This window comes from Carcharhinus amblyrhynchos, chromosome 20, assembly GCF_965287045.1.
Source record: "Carcharhinus amblyrhynchos chromosome 20, sCarAmb.v2.hapA, whole genome shotgun sequence".
Classification (NCBI taxonomy): Eukaryota; Metazoa; Chordata; class Chondrichthyes; order Carcharhiniformes; family Carcharhinidae; genus Carcharhinus; species Carcharhinus amblyrhynchos.
The window spans coordinates 15,882,090-15,904,003 of NC_137343.1; the positions used below are offsets into that span (position 1 = coordinate 15,882,090).

The 21,914-nt window shown below is 41.2% G+C and overlaps 1 protein-coding gene across 1 annotated transcript in view; it reads left to right on the forward strand.

The window, feature by feature from the left end:
- The window catches only part of LOC145355782 (aldehyde dehydrogenase, mitochondrial-like), a 46,209-nt gene that overhangs the window by 22,135 nt on the left and 2,160 nt on the right, over positions 1 to 21,914 (forward strand). Inside the window, exons 5-11 of the mRNA XM_080208148.1 lie at positions 8,577 to 8,688; positions 10,197 to 10,325; positions 10,869 to 10,982; positions 15,739 to 15,841; positions 16,580 to 16,764; positions 18,260 to 18,424; positions 20,091 to 20,248. Coding sequence (XP_080064274.1) covers positions 8,577 to 8,688; positions 10,197 to 10,325; positions 10,869 to 10,982; positions 15,739 to 15,841; positions 16,580 to 16,764; positions 18,260 to 18,424; positions 20,091 to 20,248 — 966 coding nt within the window. The remainder of the gene's footprint in view (positions 1 to 8,576; positions 8,689 to 10,196; positions 10,326 to 10,868; positions 10,983 to 15,738; positions 15,842 to 16,579; positions 16,765 to 18,259; positions 18,425 to 20,090; positions 20,249 to 21,914) is intronic.

The following is a 21,914-nucleotide window of genomic DNA, read 5'->3' on the forward strand; positions in this document are numbered from 1 at the left end:
ACCTCATTACACCCTTGGTTCAGACATGAATAAATGAGCTGAATTCCAAGAGTGAGATGAGTGACTGCCCTTGATATCAAGGCAGCATTTGACCAGGTATGGCATCAAGGAGCCCAAGCAAAACTGGTGTCTGTGGGCATCAGGGGAATACCTTCCATTGGTTGAAGTTGTGTCCAAACATCTTCAGCTGCTTCATCAATGACTTTCCTTCCGTCATAAGGTCAGAAGTGGGGAGCTTTGCTGATAACTGCAGCATTCGGCACCATTCCCAATCCTCATTACTGAAGCAGTCCATGTCCAAACGTTGCAAGACCTGAACAATATCCAGGCTTGGGCTGACTAGTGGAAAGAAACATATGCATCTCAAGTGCCAGGCAATAACCATCACTTACAAAAGAGGATCTAACCAATGCCTTTTTTACATTCATTAGCATTACCATCACTGTCTCCCCAACTATCAACATTCTGAGAGTTACCATTGACCAGAAGCTAAATTGGACTAACCATGCAAATACTGTGGCTACCAGAGCATGTCAGGGCCTAGGACTCTTGCAGCAAGTAACACACCACCTGATTCTACAAAGCCAGTCTACCATCTACAAGGCACAAGTCAGGAGTGTGATGGAATACTCTCCACCTGGATGAATGCAGCTCCAACAGTGATTTTAAAAAAACTTGACACCATCCAAGACAAAGCAGCTGCTATGATTATTACCCCTCTCTCAAACATTCAATTCCTCCACCACCATCACACAGTGGCAGCAGTATGTATCATCTACAAGGTGCACTACAGGAACCCACCAAAGGTCCTTAACAGCATCATCCCAAACCCACAATCTGATGTAGAAGGATAAGGACAGTGGATACTGAGAACACCGTCATCTGAAGGTTCACTCACCATCCTGATTTGGAAATGTATTACCTCCCCTTCATTATTGCTGGATCAAAATTCTAGAATTTGGATTTTGGAATTACCTACACAGTGGAGGCAATGGCCTAGTGCTATTATTACTAGATTATTAATACAAAAACTCAGCTAATGTTCTGGGCACAGAGTCTGAATCCCACCAAGGCAGATTGTAGAATTTGAATTCAATAAAAATATCTGGAATTAAGAATCAATTGATGATCATGAGAAACCATGGTCAACCAAAGTTCCATCTGGTTCACTAATGTCCTTTAGGGAAGGATATCTGCTGGTCTGGCCTACATGCTGTGGCTCGGAGTCAATGTGGTTGGCTCTCAACTGCTCTCAGGCAACTAGGGATGGGCAATAAATGCTGGCCAGCCAGTGACACCCATGTCCCATGAATGAATAATAAAACAAAAAATACACCTCCAGGTATTTAACAGATTAAGAATGGAACTCGCCACCACCTTCTCAGACAACCAGAGGTGGGCAATGAAACCATGGCAGGACTTTACTAAGAGATGGTTATATACATGAGTAATCTACACATTCCGTTTTATAGATTTTTATGGGTGGAATTCTTCTCTGTTCTTACAACTTTATTATCAATGGTAGTCTGTCCCTGGTGGTACTAATTTTGGGGAAATAAAGGATTCCATGTGGGAATTTCTTATGAGCTACACAAAGGCCTTTGACTTGGTCCAACGTGCAGAGAAATGGAAAACACCAAATGGGTTTGGAATACCACATATAATCTGGCTCATTCAGCAACTTTGCAAACAGGCAAAAGATGCAGTGTGTGTACTTGGAGACAGCATAACTGATTGGTTTTGGCAAAGGAAATAGACAAGAATGTCTCCTTTCACCTCTACTTTTCAGTGTCTTAAAAGATCATGAGAAGTCAGCTGTGCTCTCTGGGAACATATTAGGGCTATTATTGGTGACCTCACCATCTGGATCATCAGGTATGCAGATGACACTATCCTAATAACCAAAGACAAGCCAGAGCAATATGTGATAGCTGAAGAAGTAAGAAAGTAAAATCTGAAGTTTGAGTCAAGCATCAACAAGAGAGTTGATAATTCATGGTGAAAATAGTGTGACAGTTCTGTCCACAACCATTGTGAACATAGATCAACTTCAATTTCTGGGATCAAAAGGGGATGGTGGCACTGAAATCAACACAAGACATAGCAATTGTCTGCTCTACAACTGAATGAAGTATGGAGGATATCCAACATTGGTTTGCACTGGAAAAAGCAATTTGTAAAATCCTTGGCATGGAACAAGGTGATGAGGGCTATCTGTTGATGATCAGGGACACATGCATATGTCTGCAACACGCATACAATGAGCATCATATACTATATGAAACATGATGGAGCAGACCATTGGCATTCTGAAACAAAGTTTCTGCTAATGTGTACTACTGAGTGGGTGTCAAGATTTGTGAACCACTGTATCCTTGCCATTAGCTCTACACTGAGCACCTGAGAAGCAGGAGGCTGAGAGCGCCCTTTTCTGCCCACTCTGTCCATGAAGCATTCACTTAAGTGCAGTACAACCCTAATACCCCGTTCATTGGGGTGGCATAGTGGTTAGCACTGCTGTCTCATAACACTGGGGACCTGAGTTTGATTCCTGGCTTGGGTTATTGTTGGTGTGGAGTTTGCACCTTCTCCCTATGTCCCTGTGGATTTCCTCCCACAGGCCAAAGATGTGCGGGTTAGGTGGATTAGCCATGCTAAATTGCCCCTTTGGTGTCAGGGGACTAGATAGGGTAAATGCATGAGGTTATGGGATAGGAACTGGGTGAGATTGTGGTCGGTGCAGACTTGATAGACTGAATGGCTTCCTTCTGCACTGTAGGAATCGTTGATTTATAATTTCTTTCTGTCATTGGCCAATAAGATTCTGTGATAGTCACATTACAAAAATAAAAGCCCCACAAAGTAAGTACTCTAGACTAAACTTTTTAATGAAATCATGCCATATTGCATAAAGTCTGTTAATCACCCTGGTACATAGCTCTCATGCCTGCGTTCCATATGCATTTGCCTGTTTTGATGTTCCCAATGACAGCAACATATCTGGTGGATGGCTACTCGTGGTCAGTGGAAGAAACTGCAGATGGCCTAGGAGGACAACTTCAACTTCAACTTCAAATAGCTCTGGATCTAGAAGACCTGGCTGCATTTCAACATGGCCTGCTGGATTGATTGGATGACAGGCAACCTCCAGGATACTAGTGGAGCAGTGGGAAATGAGCATTCATCCCCCTATACCTGAGGTGCAATTACAATGGTATGAAGATGAGATGACTAAAGTGAACTAGGCAAATAGGCTAAAAGATAAGACTGCAGTGAATCAGTGGCAGACATTTGAGGAGCTTTATTTCTCAACAAAGATGTATCCATTGAGAAAGAGAGACCGAGAAGGAGGACCCTTAATGGCTAACTAAGGAAGTTAAGGATGGTATTGAATTGAAAGAAATTGTGTGTTCTGCTGCAAAGAGGATGAGACTTGTGGAGTTAATAATGGGAAATGAGGAAATGGCAGATACCTTGAACAAGTATTTTTTATTCTTTACAATAGAAGACACAAAAACATCCTATGCAAAGCTGGGGTGTAAAATGAAAGGAGGAACTAAAAGGTCAGTCACTTGAGGAAAAAGTACTGAGAAAACTAACGGGACTAAAGGCTGAAAAGTCCCCTGGAGCTGATAGCCTGTGTCACAAGATCTTAATTTTTAAAAAAAAATGGATGGTTGTAATCTTTCAAGATGCTCTCCATTCTGGAATGGTCTCACCTGATTGGCAAATATAACACCTCTGTTCAAGAAAGTTGGAAGACAGGAAACCATAAGCCAGTTAGTAGAATCTGTCATTGGGGAAAATGCTATAATCCATTATTAAGGAAGTAGTTGCAGCATTTGATATCTAGAATATAATATCATGGGGCTGAGTCAGCATGGTTTTGTAACAGGGAAATAGTGTTTGGTAATGTTTCAGCATACATTCAGCACCATTTCCAACTCCTCAGATACTGAAGCAGTCCATGTCTAATTGCAGCAAGCCCTGGATTGAACCCAGGCTTGGGTAACTTAGTAACATTTGTACCATGCAAGTGCCAGCCAATGACCATACTGAGAAGAGAATGTAACCATCAGACCTTTTAATATTTAATGACATTACTATTACTGAATTGCCTCACTATCCATATTCTAGGGGATCACCATTGACCAGAAACTGAACTGGACTAACCATATAAATACCGTGGCTGCAATAGCAGGTCAGAGATTGGGAATCCTTTGGAGAGTAAATTACCACTTGGCTCCCTAAAGACTCCTAACTAGTATCTACCAGGCACTAGTTAGGAGTGTGATAGAATACTTTCCCGCATGAATGCTGTTCCAACAGCATTCGAGTACCATCCAGGACAAAATCTGCTTGATTGGCACCCCATCTACAAACTTGCATTTGGCAACGGTTTGTACCATCTACAAGATGCACAGTAGGAGCTGACAAAGGCTCCTTTAAACAGCCCCTTCCAAACTGCTGCTATCTGGAAGGACAAGGGCAGCAGATGCATGGCAACAGCCCCACCACCTAAAAGTTCCCACACCATCCTGATGTCAAACTATCATAGTCATTCCTTCACTGTCACTGGATCAATATCCTAACAGCAGTGTGGGTGTACCTACACCATGTGGACTACAGTGATTCAGGAAGGCAGCTCACCAATATCTTGAGGGCAAGAAATGCTGGTCTAGCCAGCAGAACCCATATCCTATGAGTGGAATACAAATTAATAAACTTATTATAATTCTTTTGAGGATATAAAAAGCAGAGTGACTAAAGGAGAACAAGTGGGAAGGGGGATTTGCATTCTCTTTTTTTTTGGTGGGGGCGGGGGGAAGGGGAGAATCTGGAGTCCCAAAACCGTGCATCTGTGGAATTTTACTGCTCAATTGTCTCCAATTGAGTGAAATAATGGTGGGATCTCAATTTGAATACATTTTAATATATTAAGTGGGCCTCTCCATTGACTGTCTCTCGCACATTCACACGCTGTCCATAAACTACTGGGGGCTCACAGGTAAATATAGCCCCCAGAGGTGTGCTGTGGTGGATGTGCCTAGGACCCTGTGTCTGTGGGGTGAGGTTCCCCTTTTTTTTAAAATCTTTTTTAGATCAGCGCACCCTGATATATCAGGAGCCAAAATTGCTGGCCCCTTCTCTATTTTTCTTCCATGTTTCAAAATATGGCAGGAATAGCTGGCAGTGCAGCCACCAGTATATAGTCTGCTTTTCCTGCCTGAGTTGACACTGAGACAAAAAATGAGAAAATTCTGCCCAATGTTTTTGGATTTCTTGAGGCATTTGATAAAGATGCCACCTAACAGGTTACAGGGCAAGATACAAACTCATGGTGTTGGGGGTGATAGATGGCATAGATTGACGATGAAAATCAGCTAACCAACAGGATTTAGAGTCAAAATAAACAGGTCATTTTCATCTTGGCAAAACTGTAACTTGTGTGGAGTACACAGGGATCAGTCCTGGGGCCTCCACTATATATGATTCATTAACGATTTGTATGATGGGGGCAATTATTGCAGGGTTTTGCAAACTTTTGAGTGGAAACCCCTCCATGTATGTCATGGAACTTTAAGCATTTTCTTAACATTAATGTTCTTTATTTTTGCAAAATAGGTGCAAACACAGAAATCAAATGTAAGCTGGGCTTTTCTAGCTATATCTATACATATATTAAGAGGCACACAGTCACAAATACATTCACTAGCTAAATGGCTCCCTAACATTAACCTCTGGCCAAGCCATCCTCCAGTGGCCCTTTAACATTAATCCTTGGAAGTAGTACTTTAGAACTAGGTAAATTAAAATGTTATCTTTAAAAAGAAAGCCTTACCTTTTTTAGTTCTCGTGCTCGCTCACTCATGTGACCCCTCTCTCGCACGCACTCACCTTCTACACCGCTTTCTCCTTCCCCCCCCCCCACCCCCAAATACTCTCCCCTCTTTCTTGAGGTCTGCTCAGGCCCACCCATCATGAGGCCTGCACTCGATGCCCTGGCCCCGCAACACTCTGGTGCTCACTGAGTTTCATTCTGAGGCCCCTCTTCCTATAACTTTGCTGTCCAAACTTATCCAATTGGGCTGGCTTTTCCAGAAGCTTGGACAAGCAGCTCTCTGCAGCATTTTTCAAATGTGCCTGTCTTGCCATGCACCTTGGTGGGAAGCTGTCATGGAGTTTAGGATTATTCTATTCAGTGATTACACAGATACAAAAGTAGATAAGAAATCAAGTTATGTGCAGGATGCAAAGGCAAACAGGTAGTTGGAAAGGTTGGGTTCCAAGTTCTGTGCTAAGTTATAAGAGCAGAATTAGGCGCCTCAGCCCATTGAGTCTGCTCCATCGTTCAAACATGGCTAACGTTTTTCTCATCCCCATTCTCCTGCCTTTTCCCTATCATCCCTGACTCCCTTATTAATCAAGAACCTATCTATTTCTGTCTTAAAGACAGTCAGTAACCTGATCTCCACAACCTTCTGCGGCAAAGAATTCCACAGATTCACCATTCTCTGGCTGAAGAAATTCCTTCTCATCTGTTTTAAAGGATCGTCCCTTTAGCCTGAGACTGTGCCCTCTGATTCTAGTTTTCCCGACCAGTGGAAACATCCTCTCCATGTCCACTCTATCCAGGCCTCGTAATATCCTGTAAGTTTCAGTAAGATCTCTCCTCTTTTTAAACTCCAATGAGTACAGACCCAGAGTCCTCAACCGTTCCTCATATGACAAGCTCTTCATTCCAGGGATCATTCTTGTGAACCTTCTCTGGACCCTCTTCAAAGCCAGCACATCCATCCTTCGATACAGGGCCCCAAATTGCTCACAATAGTCTGAATGCGGTCTGACCAGAGCCTTATACAGCCTCAAAAGTGCATCCCTGCTATTGTATTCTCGACATGAATGCTAACGCTGCATTCGCCTTCCTAACTGCTGATTGAACCTGCACTTTAACCTTAAGAGAATCTTGAACAAGGACTCGCTTTGTGTTTCTGATTTCCTAAGCATTTTTCCATTTAGAAAATAGTTTATGCCTTCATTCCTCCTTATGAAGTGCATAACGTCGCACTTTTTCCACATTGTATTCCACCTGCCACTTCTTTGCCCACTCTCCTAACCTGTCCAATTACTTATACAGCCCCCCTCCATTTCTTCAATACTACCTGTCCCTCTACATATCTTTGTATCATCTGGAAAATTAGCAACAGTGCCTTCAGTTGGTGCTAAACGCTATTCTCCTTGATACTAATCATTCTGCAATCAAGTATTTCTTGTGCTTGCCCCCCCTGTGTTCTTGCAGGCTGCTTCATCAAAATCCTTAGCTGAGGCCCCTATAGCAGAACCTATGTGCAATCTCCCCCTTTGGCATCTGCCCTTTCCATGTTCCTTGAATTGGTTGCACCCCACCTATGTCCAGTGTCTCACCATGTGCAGATTCTGCCTCTAAGACATATGCAGTGTCAGCATTTGAGTTGGTAGCTGTAAATGTGGAACACTTGAAAGTGCTGTTTCTTCTTTACAATCTTCTTGGTGTTCCATCACTGCCTGGTCCAGTTGAACCCCTGGGTGTCTGAAACATGAAGGCAGAAGGGAAAGCTTGTGATGCATGAAGGACAGAAAGTAAAAGAGTATGAGATGAGGGGGAAGCGAAATGGGAGAAGGATGATTAGGTTTGAGGATACTGTCGTCTTTAATATTTTCAGTTCCATTGCTGGCCACTACCTCAGCAGTGGATGTCCCAGTAATGGTCAGCACCATTACCTTTACTGGGGGTTAGGATATATTCATGCCTGTGCTCCCTTGGTTAGCCCCTGTTGCTCCTACTTCTATGCCACCTTTTTCTTGGAGTGGGGAATCTGTCATTGACTTGCGATCTTTTTAGCTGATATGGCTGTCATGATGTGCAACAAGCTCTGAGATGTAGGTCTGAGGCTTTTAGCAGTGCTAAATGTGAGGATGAGGTGAATGTTAGGTACAAGGCTTGATTGATTGAAATTGATAGTATTGAACACCATCTCCTTTCCACTTGCTCCAACAAGACCTCTAGCACACAGTCTGAAAACCTTGCATCTACAATCTCCCATTGTGCCATTCTTCACTCTCTTTTCAGCACCAGCTGCAACCAGGAAGCATCTCCCATTTTATAGGGTGTGGTCTAGCTTTGGTGCTAGCCAGGCATGATTTGGCCCCTCGTGAATGTGTTTAGCCAATGGTTACTTGTGCTGTACAATCATCATGGCTCTTTCCAGCACCTGTCCAATTTGGGCTCTTTTTTTTCTTTAGAAGAACTCCATTGCACAAAATAGGGGAAAATTTGTTCACAGTAGTGCCAGGCACGTTTATATCAATTTCCTGGAGGCAGGTAGTGTCATAGGATGTGATCTGCGCAACCCTCTTAGTGCTCCTGATTGATACCATTGAAGGACACATTGGAGGCTGTGCTGTGTCGGTATCACCTTACAGCGATGTCAGCCCCATGACGGTTGACATAGTCTGTGTTTTGTTATGCAATGTGAACACATTTTTAATGATATGAGTTGAAAATATCTCTTAACCCTTTGCTGAATTTTTCATAGGTACTATGCTGGGTGGGCTGATAAATGGCATGGTAAGACCATTCCCATAGATGGAGACTACTTCTGCTATACACGTCATGAGCCAGTTGGTGTGTGTGGGCAAATCATCCCGGTGAGTGAAAAGTGAAGAAAATCAATGGAGGAGGTTGAGGGACTGATGTAAAGGAAAGATTGACTTCAGTTACGTTCTCAAAATTATTTGGTTGAAAAATACCCTTTCAAACGGATTAGTTATCATCAATCCCCTGCCTCCCCCACCCCACCTATCTAAATTGTGCACAATAGCTTTGTTGTGCATTTACATTCTGAAAGTAAACTTCATTAAGTGTTGTGCTACAATTTTTTATTGGGCTGTCCAATTTTAATATGATTGATGTGAAAACTTTATCTTCATCTGAAATGCATCCTCAGTGCTTTAGCTATATGTCTGTTGGATGCTTCACTGCATGACAGCTCCTTGCACTATCTAGAGTGGATTAAGGCCCAGTGCTCTTGTTGAGTACACAGCTGTTTTGGATGTAATCCTTCACTGTTGTATTATTCACTGCATAGCTACTTATTGATCTCTTGGCACTCAAATATCACTTGCATCCTTTCTATTATGCAGCATTCCTACTATTGAGATACCACCAGTAATCATAACAGCTAACTGCAGGAGCCCAATCCACGCTATTGTAGCAATGGACCCATTTACATTATTACATGGATCCACAGGACAGGTTCAAAGACCACAAGTTTTGAGAACCACCACAAGATGATAGTTTAATAATAATATGCCATAAACTGCCTTGCTGTTGCGTAACTTTAAACTTTTTAAACCACTAGCCATTGTCATTTTAATTGTTTAAACGGAAATGTATAAGTGACAGCACACTTGGCAATTAATTAGAAGCTACAATTTGTGCTCACCCAATTTTCAAATTGCTGAGTGTCATTTTTTTCCTCATTCTTAGAACATTAAATGTCAGATTTTAAACATAATTGTGAAAATTTGGGAAGGAGGGCGCAACAATTATCACCTTAAAGCAAAGGAAATGCACCTGCCAAGTTGTCAATAGTTTCTCTGAGCAACTAACACAACATGTCAGTGCAATTTAGCAAGTGGAAGAAAGAATGTGGTAAATCTTGGAGATTGGATGAAGGAATAAGTTGGGGCAGTTGCAGATTTACTATCTGTTGGCCAATCTTTTGTTTTAATTAATTGGAAAAAGTCACATTTATTTCAAACCAGACAACTGTAAATGCAATTATTCAAAATTACTTTTTGCTTTTTAAAGCTTTGTACTTTAAACTGGCTCACTTATCATTTAAAGATGTTAGTGCCATAAACACATCTGTACCTTGTACTCGGATTTTAACCTAAATAGCCAGGGTAATTATCTTTTCTGAAACTTGAGAAGCATGTTAACTAGTACAAGATCTGATTTTAATCCCAAACCTGCATGACTGCTAGTTTCTCTCCAGTGAGGCAACAATTAGTTCTTAAAACCAACATCAATAATTTAATTGCAAATGACCATCAAAAATTGTAATGTAAATCATGCATTTGTTTGAATTATTACTAGTGTAAAAACTGTTTGTGTATTATTAAAAGTAACATACCATTTTCTCTCTTTTCAGTGGAATTTTCCACTGTTAATGCAGGCCTGGAAGCTTGGACCAGCACTAGCAACTGGAAATGTGGTGGTGATGAAGGTGGCAGAACAGACTCCATTAACAGCGCTCTATGTAGCAAATTTAATCAAAGAGGTTGGGCTAAGCTTTGAGTATTAAAGTTAAAGATATGATAAACTAATATTGTGCTAAAAATTGCAATTCCCTGTATTATCCATTGGGCTTGTGTCTTTACAATCTTGTTCATTCATATTCAGGGTAGGAAATCTGCCATCCTTAATCGGACAGATTACACCTGACTCCAAATCCACTGCAGTGTGGTTGACTATTAATTTCCCACAAATGGCATAGCCAGCCACTTGAGTTGTATCAAACTGCTATCAAAAAAGTTTTGTGGATGTACCAACACCACATGGATCACAGTGGAAGGTGGCTCACCACCAATTTGTCAGGGCAGTTGAGGATAGACAACAAATACAATGCTCTGATCCTAATCATTTTAAAATGATTTTGATTTTGCTGAAAATGGAAAGGTGATGTGACCGCATCTTGATTATTGGTGAAGGATAGAAAATTACAAACTATTCACCAATGTATGTATTGTTATTAGACCTAGTTGGAAAGGTTTTCTGTTAATTTCTTTTAATGTTAGTGCCACATTTCTCTTTTATTTAACAGGCAGGATTCCCACCAGGGGTTGTGAATATTGTTCCTGGTTTTGGAGAAACAGCAGGAGCAGCCATTGCCTCACATATGGATGTTAACAAAGTTGCTTTCACAGGATCCACAGAGGTCAGTTTGGAAACTGAAACACAAACTCCTGAGATTTTCTTGCAGATTAATAGCTCATTTGTGAATAGATGCACCACAAAGCACAAATACTGGAAGTGTAATCCACAATTGAACATAGAACAATACAGCACAGCACAGCACTGTACAGGCCCTTCGGACCTTGATGTTGTCCGAGTTTTGTCCAAAACGAAGATCAAGCTATCCCACTCCCTATCATTCTGGTGTGCTCCATGTGCCTATCCAATAACTGCTTGAAATTCCCTAAAGTATCTGACTCCACTATTATAGCAGACAGTCCATTCCACACCACAACCGCTCTCCGATTTTAAAAAAAAACTTACCTGGGACATCCCTCCTAAATCTCCCACCGTGAACCTTATAGTTATGCTCCCTAGTAAGAGCTACATCCACCCGAGGAAATAGTCTTTGTTCGTCCACTCTATCTATCCCCCTCATCATCTTTTAAACTTCTATTAAGTCACCTCTCATCCTCCTCCACTCTAAAGAGAAAAGCCCCAGCTCCCTCAACCTTTCCTCATAAGACCTACCCTCCAAACCAGGCAGCATCCTGGTAAATCTCCTCTGCACTCTCTCTCCAGTGCTTCCATATCCTTCTTTTAGTGAGGTGACCAGAACTGCACATAGTATTCCACATGTGGTCTCACCAAGGTCCTGTATAGTTGCAGCATTACCCCACAGCTCTTAAACTCAAACCCCATGTTAATAAACGCTAACACACTATATAGGCCTTCTTCACAGCTCTATCCACTTGAGTGACAACCTTCTGAGATCTATAGATATGAACCCCAAGATCTCTCTGTTCCTCCACATTCCTCAGTACCCTGCCGTTGACCCTGTAATGCGCATTCAAATTTATCCTACCAAAATGAATCACCTCACATTTATCAGGGTTAAACTCCATCTGCTGCTTTTTGGCCCAGCTCTGCATCCTATCAATGTCTCTTCGCAGCCTACAAGAGGCCTCCACCTCATCCACTACTCCACCAATCTTTGGTGTCATCAGCAAATTTACTGACCCACCCTTCAGCCCCCTCCTCCAAGTCATTGATAAAAATCACAAATAGCAGAGGACCCAGCACTGATCCCTGTGGTACACCTCTGGTAACTGGTCTCCGGTCTGAAAATTTTCCATCCACCAGCACCCTCTGTCGTCAACGAGATAGCCAGTTACTTATCCAATCAGCCAAATTTCCCTCTATTCCACACCTCTTTACTTTCTTCATGAGCCTACTGTGGGGAACTTTTTCAAACGCCTTAATAAAATCCATGTATACAACGTCAACTGCTCTACTTTCATCTACACACTTAGTTACCTCCTCAAAGAATTCAAGCAAATTTGTGAGGCAAGACTTACCCTTCACAAATCTATGCTGACTATCCTGGATTAAGCTGCATCTTTCCAAATGGTCATAAATCCTGCTACTCAGGACCTTTTCCATTAACTTACCAACCACCGAAATAAGGCTAACTGGCCTATAATTACCAGGGTCATTCCCATTTTCTTTCTTGAATAGAGGAACAATATCTGCCACTCTCCAGTCTTCTGGCACTATCCCCATGGACAGTGAGGACCCAAAGATCAAAGCCAAAGGGTCTGCAATCTCATCCCTTGACTCCCAAAGAATCCTAGGATATATCCTCTCTGGCCTAAGAGACATCGACCCTCAGGATTTTCAAAATTGCTAATACATCTTCCCTCAACATCTACCTCCTCCGTCCTATCAGCCTGTATCACACTCTCATCCTCAAAAACATGGCTTCTCTCCTTAGTGAGCACTGAAGAAAATTTTCATTCATCACCTCTCCTATCTCTTCTGACCCCATGCACAAGTTCCCACCACTATCCTTGACCGGCCCTTACCTCATCCTGGTCATTCTTTTTATTTCTCACAGAAGAGTAAAAAGCCTTGGGGTTTTCCTTTATCCGACCCACAAAGGACTTCTCATGTCCTCTCCTAAGCCCCTTTTTTAAACTCATTCCTTGTTACCTTGTAAACCTCAAGCGACCCAACCGAACCTTGTTTTCTCATCCTTACACATGCTTCCTTTTTCCTCTTGACAAGACATTCAACCTCTTGTGAACCATGGTTCCTTCACTCGGCCATTTCCTCCCTGCCTGACAGGGACATATCTATCAAGGACACGCAGTATTTGTTCCTTGAACAAGCTCCATTTTTCATTTGTGCCTTTTACCTGACAGTTTCTGTTCCCATCTTATGCTCCCTAATTCTTGCCTAATTGCATCATAATTATCCCTCCCCTAATTATAAACCTTGCTGTGCCATATGGCCCTATCCCTCTCCATTGCAATAATGAAAGACACCAAACTGTGGTCATTATCTCAAGTGCTCTCCCACAAACAAATCTAACACTTAGCTCAGTTCATTACCCAGTACCAAGTCCAATGTGGCCCCACCTCTTGTCGGCCTGTCCACATATTGTGTCAGGAAACCCTCCTCCACACACTGTACAAAAAACTGCCCCATCTGAACTATTTGACCTATAAAAGTTCCAATCAATATTTGGAAAGTTAAAGTCATCCATGTGACCTCCACATTTATCCATAATCTGCTTTGCAATTTCCTCCTCCACACCTCTATTACTATTTGGGGTCCTATAGAAAACTCCTAACAATGTGACCGCTCCTTTCCTATTTCTGGCTTCAGCCCAAATTACCTCAGTGGGCAGATCCCCCTTGAACTGTCTTTCAGCAGCCGTTAAACTATCCTTGACTAACAATACCACCTTCCCTACTCTTACTAAAACAGCTATACCCCAGAACTTCCAACAACTATTCCTGTCCCTTTTCTAACCATGTCTCTGTAATGGCCACAACATTGTAATCCCAAGTACCAATCCACGCTCCAAGTTCACCTACCTTTATTCTGGGTGCTCCTTGCATTGAAGTAGACACACTTCAACCCATCTTCCTGTCTGCCGGTACACACCTGCAACCTTGATACCCTCCTCAGAGCCTCACTACTCTCAACACTGGCTTCTGGACTACAGCTCATTTTTCCATCCACATGACAAATTAGCCTCCTCCTCCTCCTCAGGAGCCATTGCAAGTTCCCCCTCATTGGTACCCCTCTGGTTCAAGTGCAAACCATCCTGTTTGTAAGGTCCCACCTTCCCCAGAACATGCTGTGATTATCCATGTAACTGAAACCCTCCCTCCTACACCATCCCTGCAGCCACGTGTTTATCTGCACACTCTCCCTGTTCCTCAACTTGCTCGCACGTGGCACCAGCAACAAGCCAGAGATGACAACATGGTTTGTCCAGGCTCTCAGTTTCCACCCCAACTCCCTAAATTCCTGTTTTAAATCCCCGTCCCTTCTCTTACCTATGTCATTGGTACGGATGTGTACCACAACTTGTGGCTGTTCCCCCTCAAGGGTCCTGAAAACACGGTCCGAAATGTCACGGACCCTGGCATCCAGGAAGCAACGTACCATCCGTGAGTCTCTTTCACTGCCACAGAACCTCCTATCTGTCTCTCTAACTGAGTCCCCAGTAACTATTGCTCTCCTTCTGAGCCACAGGGATGGACTCAATGCTAGAGATCCAGTGGTAAGCCATGGTGACCGGTAGGTCATCCCCCTCAACAGTACCCAATGTGGTATATTGTTGCCGAGGAGAATGACTATAGGGGATCTCTGCACTGACTACTTCCTCCCAGCCCCTGTCACTGTCACCCATCTATTTTTGGTTTTTGGAGTAACTACATCCCTGAAGCTTCTATCTATGACCACCTCTGCCTCCCAAATGATCTGAAGTTCATCCTGCTCCAGCTCCAGTTCCAGTTCCCTAATGCGATTTTTGAGGAGCTGGAAATGGGTGTACTTCACACAGGTGAAATCAGCAGAGACGCTGACGGTATCCCTCACCTCAAACATTCTGTAGGAGGAACATTGCACTGACTTCCCTGCCATCTCTCTAGATAACTTGTGGATGAAAGAAAAGGAAAGAAAGAGCCTATCTGATATTCACTCACCCCCTTTAGGTTAGAGGAGGTGGAAGGGTGGGGGACACGACAAGTGTAGTGTCTCAGGTTTAGGAACTGCCAAACTTATATACAGGTAAAAATAAAACACTTAACCAGCAACCACTGCGGCCTGCACTATAAAGCAAACTACAAACCTTCCCAGAACTCCCCACAGCCGAATTCCGGTTTCCTGCTGCTGAGCTCCCTGCAGACTAGACCCAGAAGTAAGTTGAAAATTGAACTAGATAAATTAGTGCAATAGGTTTAAAGGCTATCAATTAGCAGCTTTTAGTTGAAATGTTTGACAGCATCTACTGTGCAGTCAGTCCTGCTACAAAGTAGTTTATCACTTCAGTTTCTGACTAACCCAAATATTTTGAACATTTTCCTGAATTATTATGAAAGATTGCTTCAAGCAGTGCACATTATATGCAGACAATTCTGCAATTTATACTATTTTGTTGATACTTCTGAGCTCTGAAATTAGCTTATGCATGGTGAAGATCTTCTGTGGCTCAATAACCAAGTGTGAGTTTATAACTTCGACTTGACATGTTAAAGAAATAAAGTCTGACTTTGGAGATTGCTTAGCTAATGATTTTTGAATAATTTTACTTTGAGTTCTTAAATTATGTCTCCTTATCACATCCTGATTATTTATTCTAATTTCACTGCTTCTTGTTGACAGTTCTGCTTTTACATGATGCTTGCTTTTTGCAAAAGCATATTCCTGCCTTTTATTCACAGGTTGGTCACCTGATACAGCAGGCTGCAGGGCAAAGTAATTTGAAGAAGGTGACACTAGAACTGGGAGGGAAGAGCCCAAACATCATCCTTCCTGACGCTGATTGTAAGAAATGCTGTTATACTTGTGACTTCAATAGTTAACTTCTCTGTAAGTGGGATGGAGAGGACATAAAAGTCAATCTTTTATGACTGTTGGGCTGCTGCTGCACTTGGATGCATTTAATATATAATGTCATATAATATGAAAATGTGTGAATATAACAGTGGTGTATAAATATTGTGTTTTTAAAGTAAGAAATTAAGATAATTCTATTTCACATCAAGATGCTCCCCCACCCCCCAGAACTTATGAAACTTGATCCAACCTGATTACATTGCTTGAATTTATATATACAATTAATGATTGGACATAAAGGTTCACCTTTTAGGCAATGAACCAATTTTTTTTTTGTTCTCAGGCTAGGTTAAGTATGCATATTGCCTTTGTTATGTATCTTGCAGAAGCGATGGGAAAGAGAGTTGAAAGTTAATTGACTTACTTTGGTCTTGTAAAAGTTCTGATGGATACTTGTAGACTTCAGAGATCTATAGGCTTTTTGTTTGCCTTGTCCTTTCCTTTCTCAGTCAGGAAAGGAACTTGGATGTGAAAGAACAAGTATTCTACAGATTGGGCTGGAGCAGGAAATTTGGACCAGAATGTTAAACTAAAATACTTTTCTCTATATCAATCTGTTTTAGAAAAAAACTAAAAATACATTTTGTATTACAATAATTGTTTCTCAATCAGAATTAACGTTTAGAAATGTTGTTATTGATGCTGATTATTCTGTTAATTTTCCAGTGGACCATGCAGTTGAGGAGTCCCATACAGCCCTGTTCTTTAATCAAGGACAATGCTGCTGCGCTGGATCTCGCACCTATGTTCACGAGTCTATCTATGATCAATTTGTGGAGCAGAGTGTGGAAAGAGCAAAACTTCGTACTGTGGGAGATCCATTTGACTCCAAGAATGAGCAGGGGCCACAGGTAGATGTATGGGGAACTGGAAAATTAAATACAAAAACTTCTTCATTTTCTTCTATTTTTCTTTACTTAGCTCTTTGCCATTTAATGAATACTACAGAGATCTTGGGGGCGATCCTCCCCAAAAAATTCTAAGTATCAAGTTTGCATGAAAACTGGAGTAAATCACACTTTTTTTTCAGTGAGAGTTCAGTGAAGAATCTCCCACACTCCAGTCTGCAGAGTAGACTACCATGAATCAGGTTTAAAAAAAAATCAGGGGATGGGGCATCTTCCCACCCAGGAAGCAGCAGCATAGTGCTGAGCAGGCCATTGTGCATGTGCTAATCTAAGATTGTGCATGCATGGTAGCCTGTCTGCCGGCCTTCTGATTGCTTTTTGCCATTTGGGCGGTGCCATGGAGCCCAGGCAGGCACCACCAAGGTGCCACTGCCCAGAGCCGTGTAAAATTGAGCACCATTGCAGCAGCACCCCTACCTGAAATCTTTACGTTATTTAGTCATTAGTTTTTTTGAAGCACTGATTGCGCCCAATAATTCATTAGTGTCCAGTATAGAATCAAAACTCAGCTATATAATTGTGGTGAGATGCAATGAGAAAGATCATTGCCCATTGCTGTGCTTCAGTAATGCTGAACGGTTTCCTTTGCTTCAGTTACAATGGGGTGATTCCATTTTCTCAAAAGATAAATCGTTGCTACGTGTGATTTGATTTTCTGCTTTTACTTGCATTCAGAATGGGCTAATGGTGTTCCATTTTTCAAATAAGCAGATGTCCTTAAATCTGGCAGCTGTGATACCTTCAATGATAGAATTGTCTGCTGACATCTGCCATTTAGATTCTCAAATGAAGAGTGGACACTTGTTGGAAAGTAGCTGATGCAAATGGAATTGAACTCCATTAATAGGTGGCAACCTCCAAGGAGGTGGAGGAGAGGCTGGGGTGCAAAATGACATAAAGAAACACCTTTTAAATATATAAACAGAAGTTATTAACCTAATTGGGATCTAAGTTCCAAGGGGATTGTTATTTATAGAAAGAAAATAAATATTTTCATTCATACAGCATCTTTTGTGGCCGCAAGAGGTCCTAAAGCACTTTACAGCCAATGAAATTTGGGAAATGCAGCAGCCAAGTTGCACACAGCAAAAGTCCCAAAAACAGCAATGTGGTATTGAGTAAATGGTCTGTTTTTGTGATGTTGATTGAGGGATTAATATTTTGGCAGGACACAGGATAACTTCCCCTGCTCCTCTTCAAAATAGTACCGTGAGATCTTTTATATCCACTAGAGAGAGCAGGCAAGTTTCACATCTCATCCAATATACTGCACTGGAGTGTCAGCCTTGATTTTCTTTTGTGCTCAAACCCCAGGCAGTGCCACTAACTGAGCAATGGTTGAATAATTGTTCAATATTCTTATTACTATTTAGTTACTGGCTATTGGAGCAGTTTTTTGTGAATTTAACAACTGATTGTTTATGCATACTTGTTATAGGTGGATGAGGAACAATTCAATAAGATTTTGGGATACATTAGTAGTGGAAAAAAAGAAGGAGCCAAATTACTCTGTGGGGGAGGAGTGGCAGCAGATCGCGGGTACTTCATCCAGCCAACTGTGTTTGGCGATGTGAAGGATGATATGATTATTGCTAAAGAAGAGGTAAATCCACACCATTTTATATGATTATGACTATGGGTAATAATCTGTTTCCTTATCTGGTGCTCAGGAAATTTTGTTGAAAATACAAAGTTGTTGGTTTTACTTAGTTCATAGCAGGCTTTGTGTTTTGGCAGAAGCTTGGGGCTTCAAGTCATGGATATAAAGTTCAACTTTAAATCAAAGTCCTAATATGGCAAATAGAACTGTACACAGTGCTCCAAGTGTGGTCTAACCAATTTTGATTCAAGTTTAGTATAACTTAACTATTTTCTAATCCCTCCCAATTTGATGTCTCCACAAATCCCTCCAAGTTTAGAATTGTTGATTCCAAAGTCTAAATAGTTAATAATGAATGACCATAGTTCCATCACTGATCCTTGTGGAACAGTACTGCCCACTTTCTGGCACTCTGGCTAGCTTTTTCCTGTACATTTGGGTTTCTGTCTTTCAGCCAACTGTTTTCATTCATTGTGCTATTTGTCTCTCGACTCCACGTGTTCTGACCTTTATTTGTCTGTTATGTAGTGCTTTATCTAAGGCCTTTTATAAATCTGGATGCATTATGTTTGCTACGTTATCCTTGTCAATTCTCCCTATTACTTCAAATTGTTCAGTGAGCTTGGTGATGCAAGACTTTTCCATTTGAAATCCATGTTGATTATTTTTATATTTTTATTTTCTAGATATTTTTCTATTTTCTTGTTTAATAGGCATTTCATTATTTTTCTTGCTACCGTTATTAAACTGACTGGTCTCTAGTTCCTGGGTGTGTTCTAACCCCTTAAATATAAGTATAAAGTTAGCTATCTGCTAGTTCTGTGATACTAATTTTTCTTATGAATTATTAAAAATGTCATCATGCCTCTGCTTTCTATGTCCTAGGTTCTTTTAAGATGGGTGGTTGCAGTCCATCCAGACCAAAGATTTATCCTTTTTGAGTTTGATTAGTTAATTTAATATTTCTCCAAAAAAAACACTTCAATTCTGCTCTGTGATTTTTTTTTCTCCTTTCAGATGCTTGAGTATCCTGTTCAAACTCAGTCAAGGTGCATAAATAAATATTGGCTATTTGTGGATGATGCACCAACAGGAGACCAGTATCCATAGAATTGTACCCACATTTCTGTATTTAGTAAATGAAGGGAGGGAAAAATACTTCATTTCTGTATAAATTGATGGTAATTTTGCCATGGTTGTTGATCCTTCACTATTCAGGTTAGAAGAGTGGACTTGCTGCAGACAACTTCTGGTACAAAACACCCTTAAAAACTGATGAAAGACAGATAACATGATAACAAACAGCAACTTAAATTTATGTAGTGCCTTTAATGTAATTAAATGTCTCAGAAGCATTATATAACATTGTAGGTTACAGGATTTGATAAGGGTGTAATCTAATTTTAGGATTCAAGTTACTGTTCATGCATCTGATGGTTTGGCATAACTGAACTTGTCCAGTTTGTATATAGCCTGTAGCCCAAATCTAGCTCTCTTTTGTTAACAGAAAATATCATGGAAACGTCACTATCTTGCTCAGTGTCGATTATTGGGAGTTAGTTCCACTTTCTCAAGAACAGAGCTTGCGAGAAATCTAGGAGACTGTTGGAAGGAAGTACTCCTAAATAAAGCAGAATTAAAATGCATTCTCGTTTTTGTCGTCTTGTAGATCTTTGGACCAGTAATGCAGATTTTGAGGTTTAAAACAGTGGAGGAGGTGATTGAGCGAGCAAATGATACCATATATGGACTTGCAGCAGCTGTGTTCACCAGTGACATCAACAAGGCTAACTACGTGTCTCAGTCACTGCGTGCTGGAACTGTCTGGTTAGTTCCCCTATATAGTCATAGTTTGAGATTTTGTTAAATTTGTCTCATCTTTCATCTTTTTGTACCAAGGGTTGGCTGCACTATGAACAATCTTTCTTTTATTTCTATTCTCTTTTGCCCTTGACGTCTGTTCCATAGTCAATACAGATATTTATCCATTATATCTTGGGCCTTGCATTATATCTTCTTCCAAACACTCCACTTCTGTCTGCATCACATGTCCAAAGTATGTGAACTTCCATGATATCATTGCCTCAAATAAGTTCTTTTTAACACCAGTTTTCTTATTGGTCACTCAATTGTCTGCTTGACCATCTATGACAAGCATAATATGTTTGAGTCCTTTAATTTCAAATGCTCTTTTTTGAGTCTCGTCATACTTGGGTGCAGTTTACACAGATAGGCATTGACACCAGCCACACAAGGACTTTCAGAAAACAATTTTTGTTATAGAATATAGAACACTACAGCACAAACAGGCCCTTCGGCCCACAAGTTGCACCGATCATATCCATGCCTACCAGGCCATTAGAACTATCTGTAACTCCCGATCCCATTAAATCCCATGTACTCATCCAGAAGTCTTTTAAAAAGACCCCAGCAAGTTTGCCTCTACCACCACCGACGGCAGCCGACTCCACTCAGATAGAGATGATGTGGCTGGTCCTTTCTGTTTGAGTAAGTTCACAATACCATGACCGTTGTTTAGTCTAGCCAAAATTTATTTGGTAGACTCTGCATCTTCCATGATGAGTGACCCAAGATAACGGATGAAATCAGTCTGTTCAAGCTGAGCACTGTTAATCAGAATCTTGCAGGTCTTCTGTCCATCTCCATTACCTTTGTTTTGTCTATATTAATTAGGACAATGTATTTCTGGTAACTTGATCAAGATGACCCACCAACTCTTGTAGCTATTCCACTGAGTTAGCAAGCAGAATAATATCATCAACATAGTGAAGATTCAAAACTCATCACTCGCCAATCAGTATCCATTAAGTGTTTTTCTCATAACCATTTCTGTTAAGATGTTGAATAACTATGGCGAGAGGACAGATCCCTATCCAACACCCTATTTTAACTTTGAACCATTCCAGAGGGTGTCGGTAACTCTGACTGTAGCTTGTTGCTTAAAATAAAGCTTGGCTAGCAAGTTGATTAATTGTGGTGGTTATCCTATGTCTAACAACGTCAACCAGAGTTTCTCAGGAGACCAAATCGAATGTCTTCTCAAAATCAATAAAGCATTTGTATATTGGATGCTGATATTCTCAGACTTTGCTCATTATGATTCTAAGATTAGTGGCTTCCTCTTCCACCTCAAAATCCATCAGCATTCTCACTCTGTCTTTTGCTGATCCATTCCAGGATGATCCTGAGTAAAATTGTACCAACTTTATTTATAATGAAGTGCGGGAGATCAAAGCAATTGATCTATAATTTGTGCACTGTTTCAGTTCAATTCTCTTTCAAGGAGAGTTAAAGATAATCAGCCCAGTCGTCCTGGTCAGTTACTGGTCTGCCAGAGTACCCCACACATTCTATACATCCTGTTCACTACCGTTTTTCCTCCCACCTTAAGTAATTCTGCTGGTATGTTGTCTGGCCTGTGGCCTTGCGGCTGATGAATGGCTCACTGTGCTTAAGCTTGAAATGTATTGGT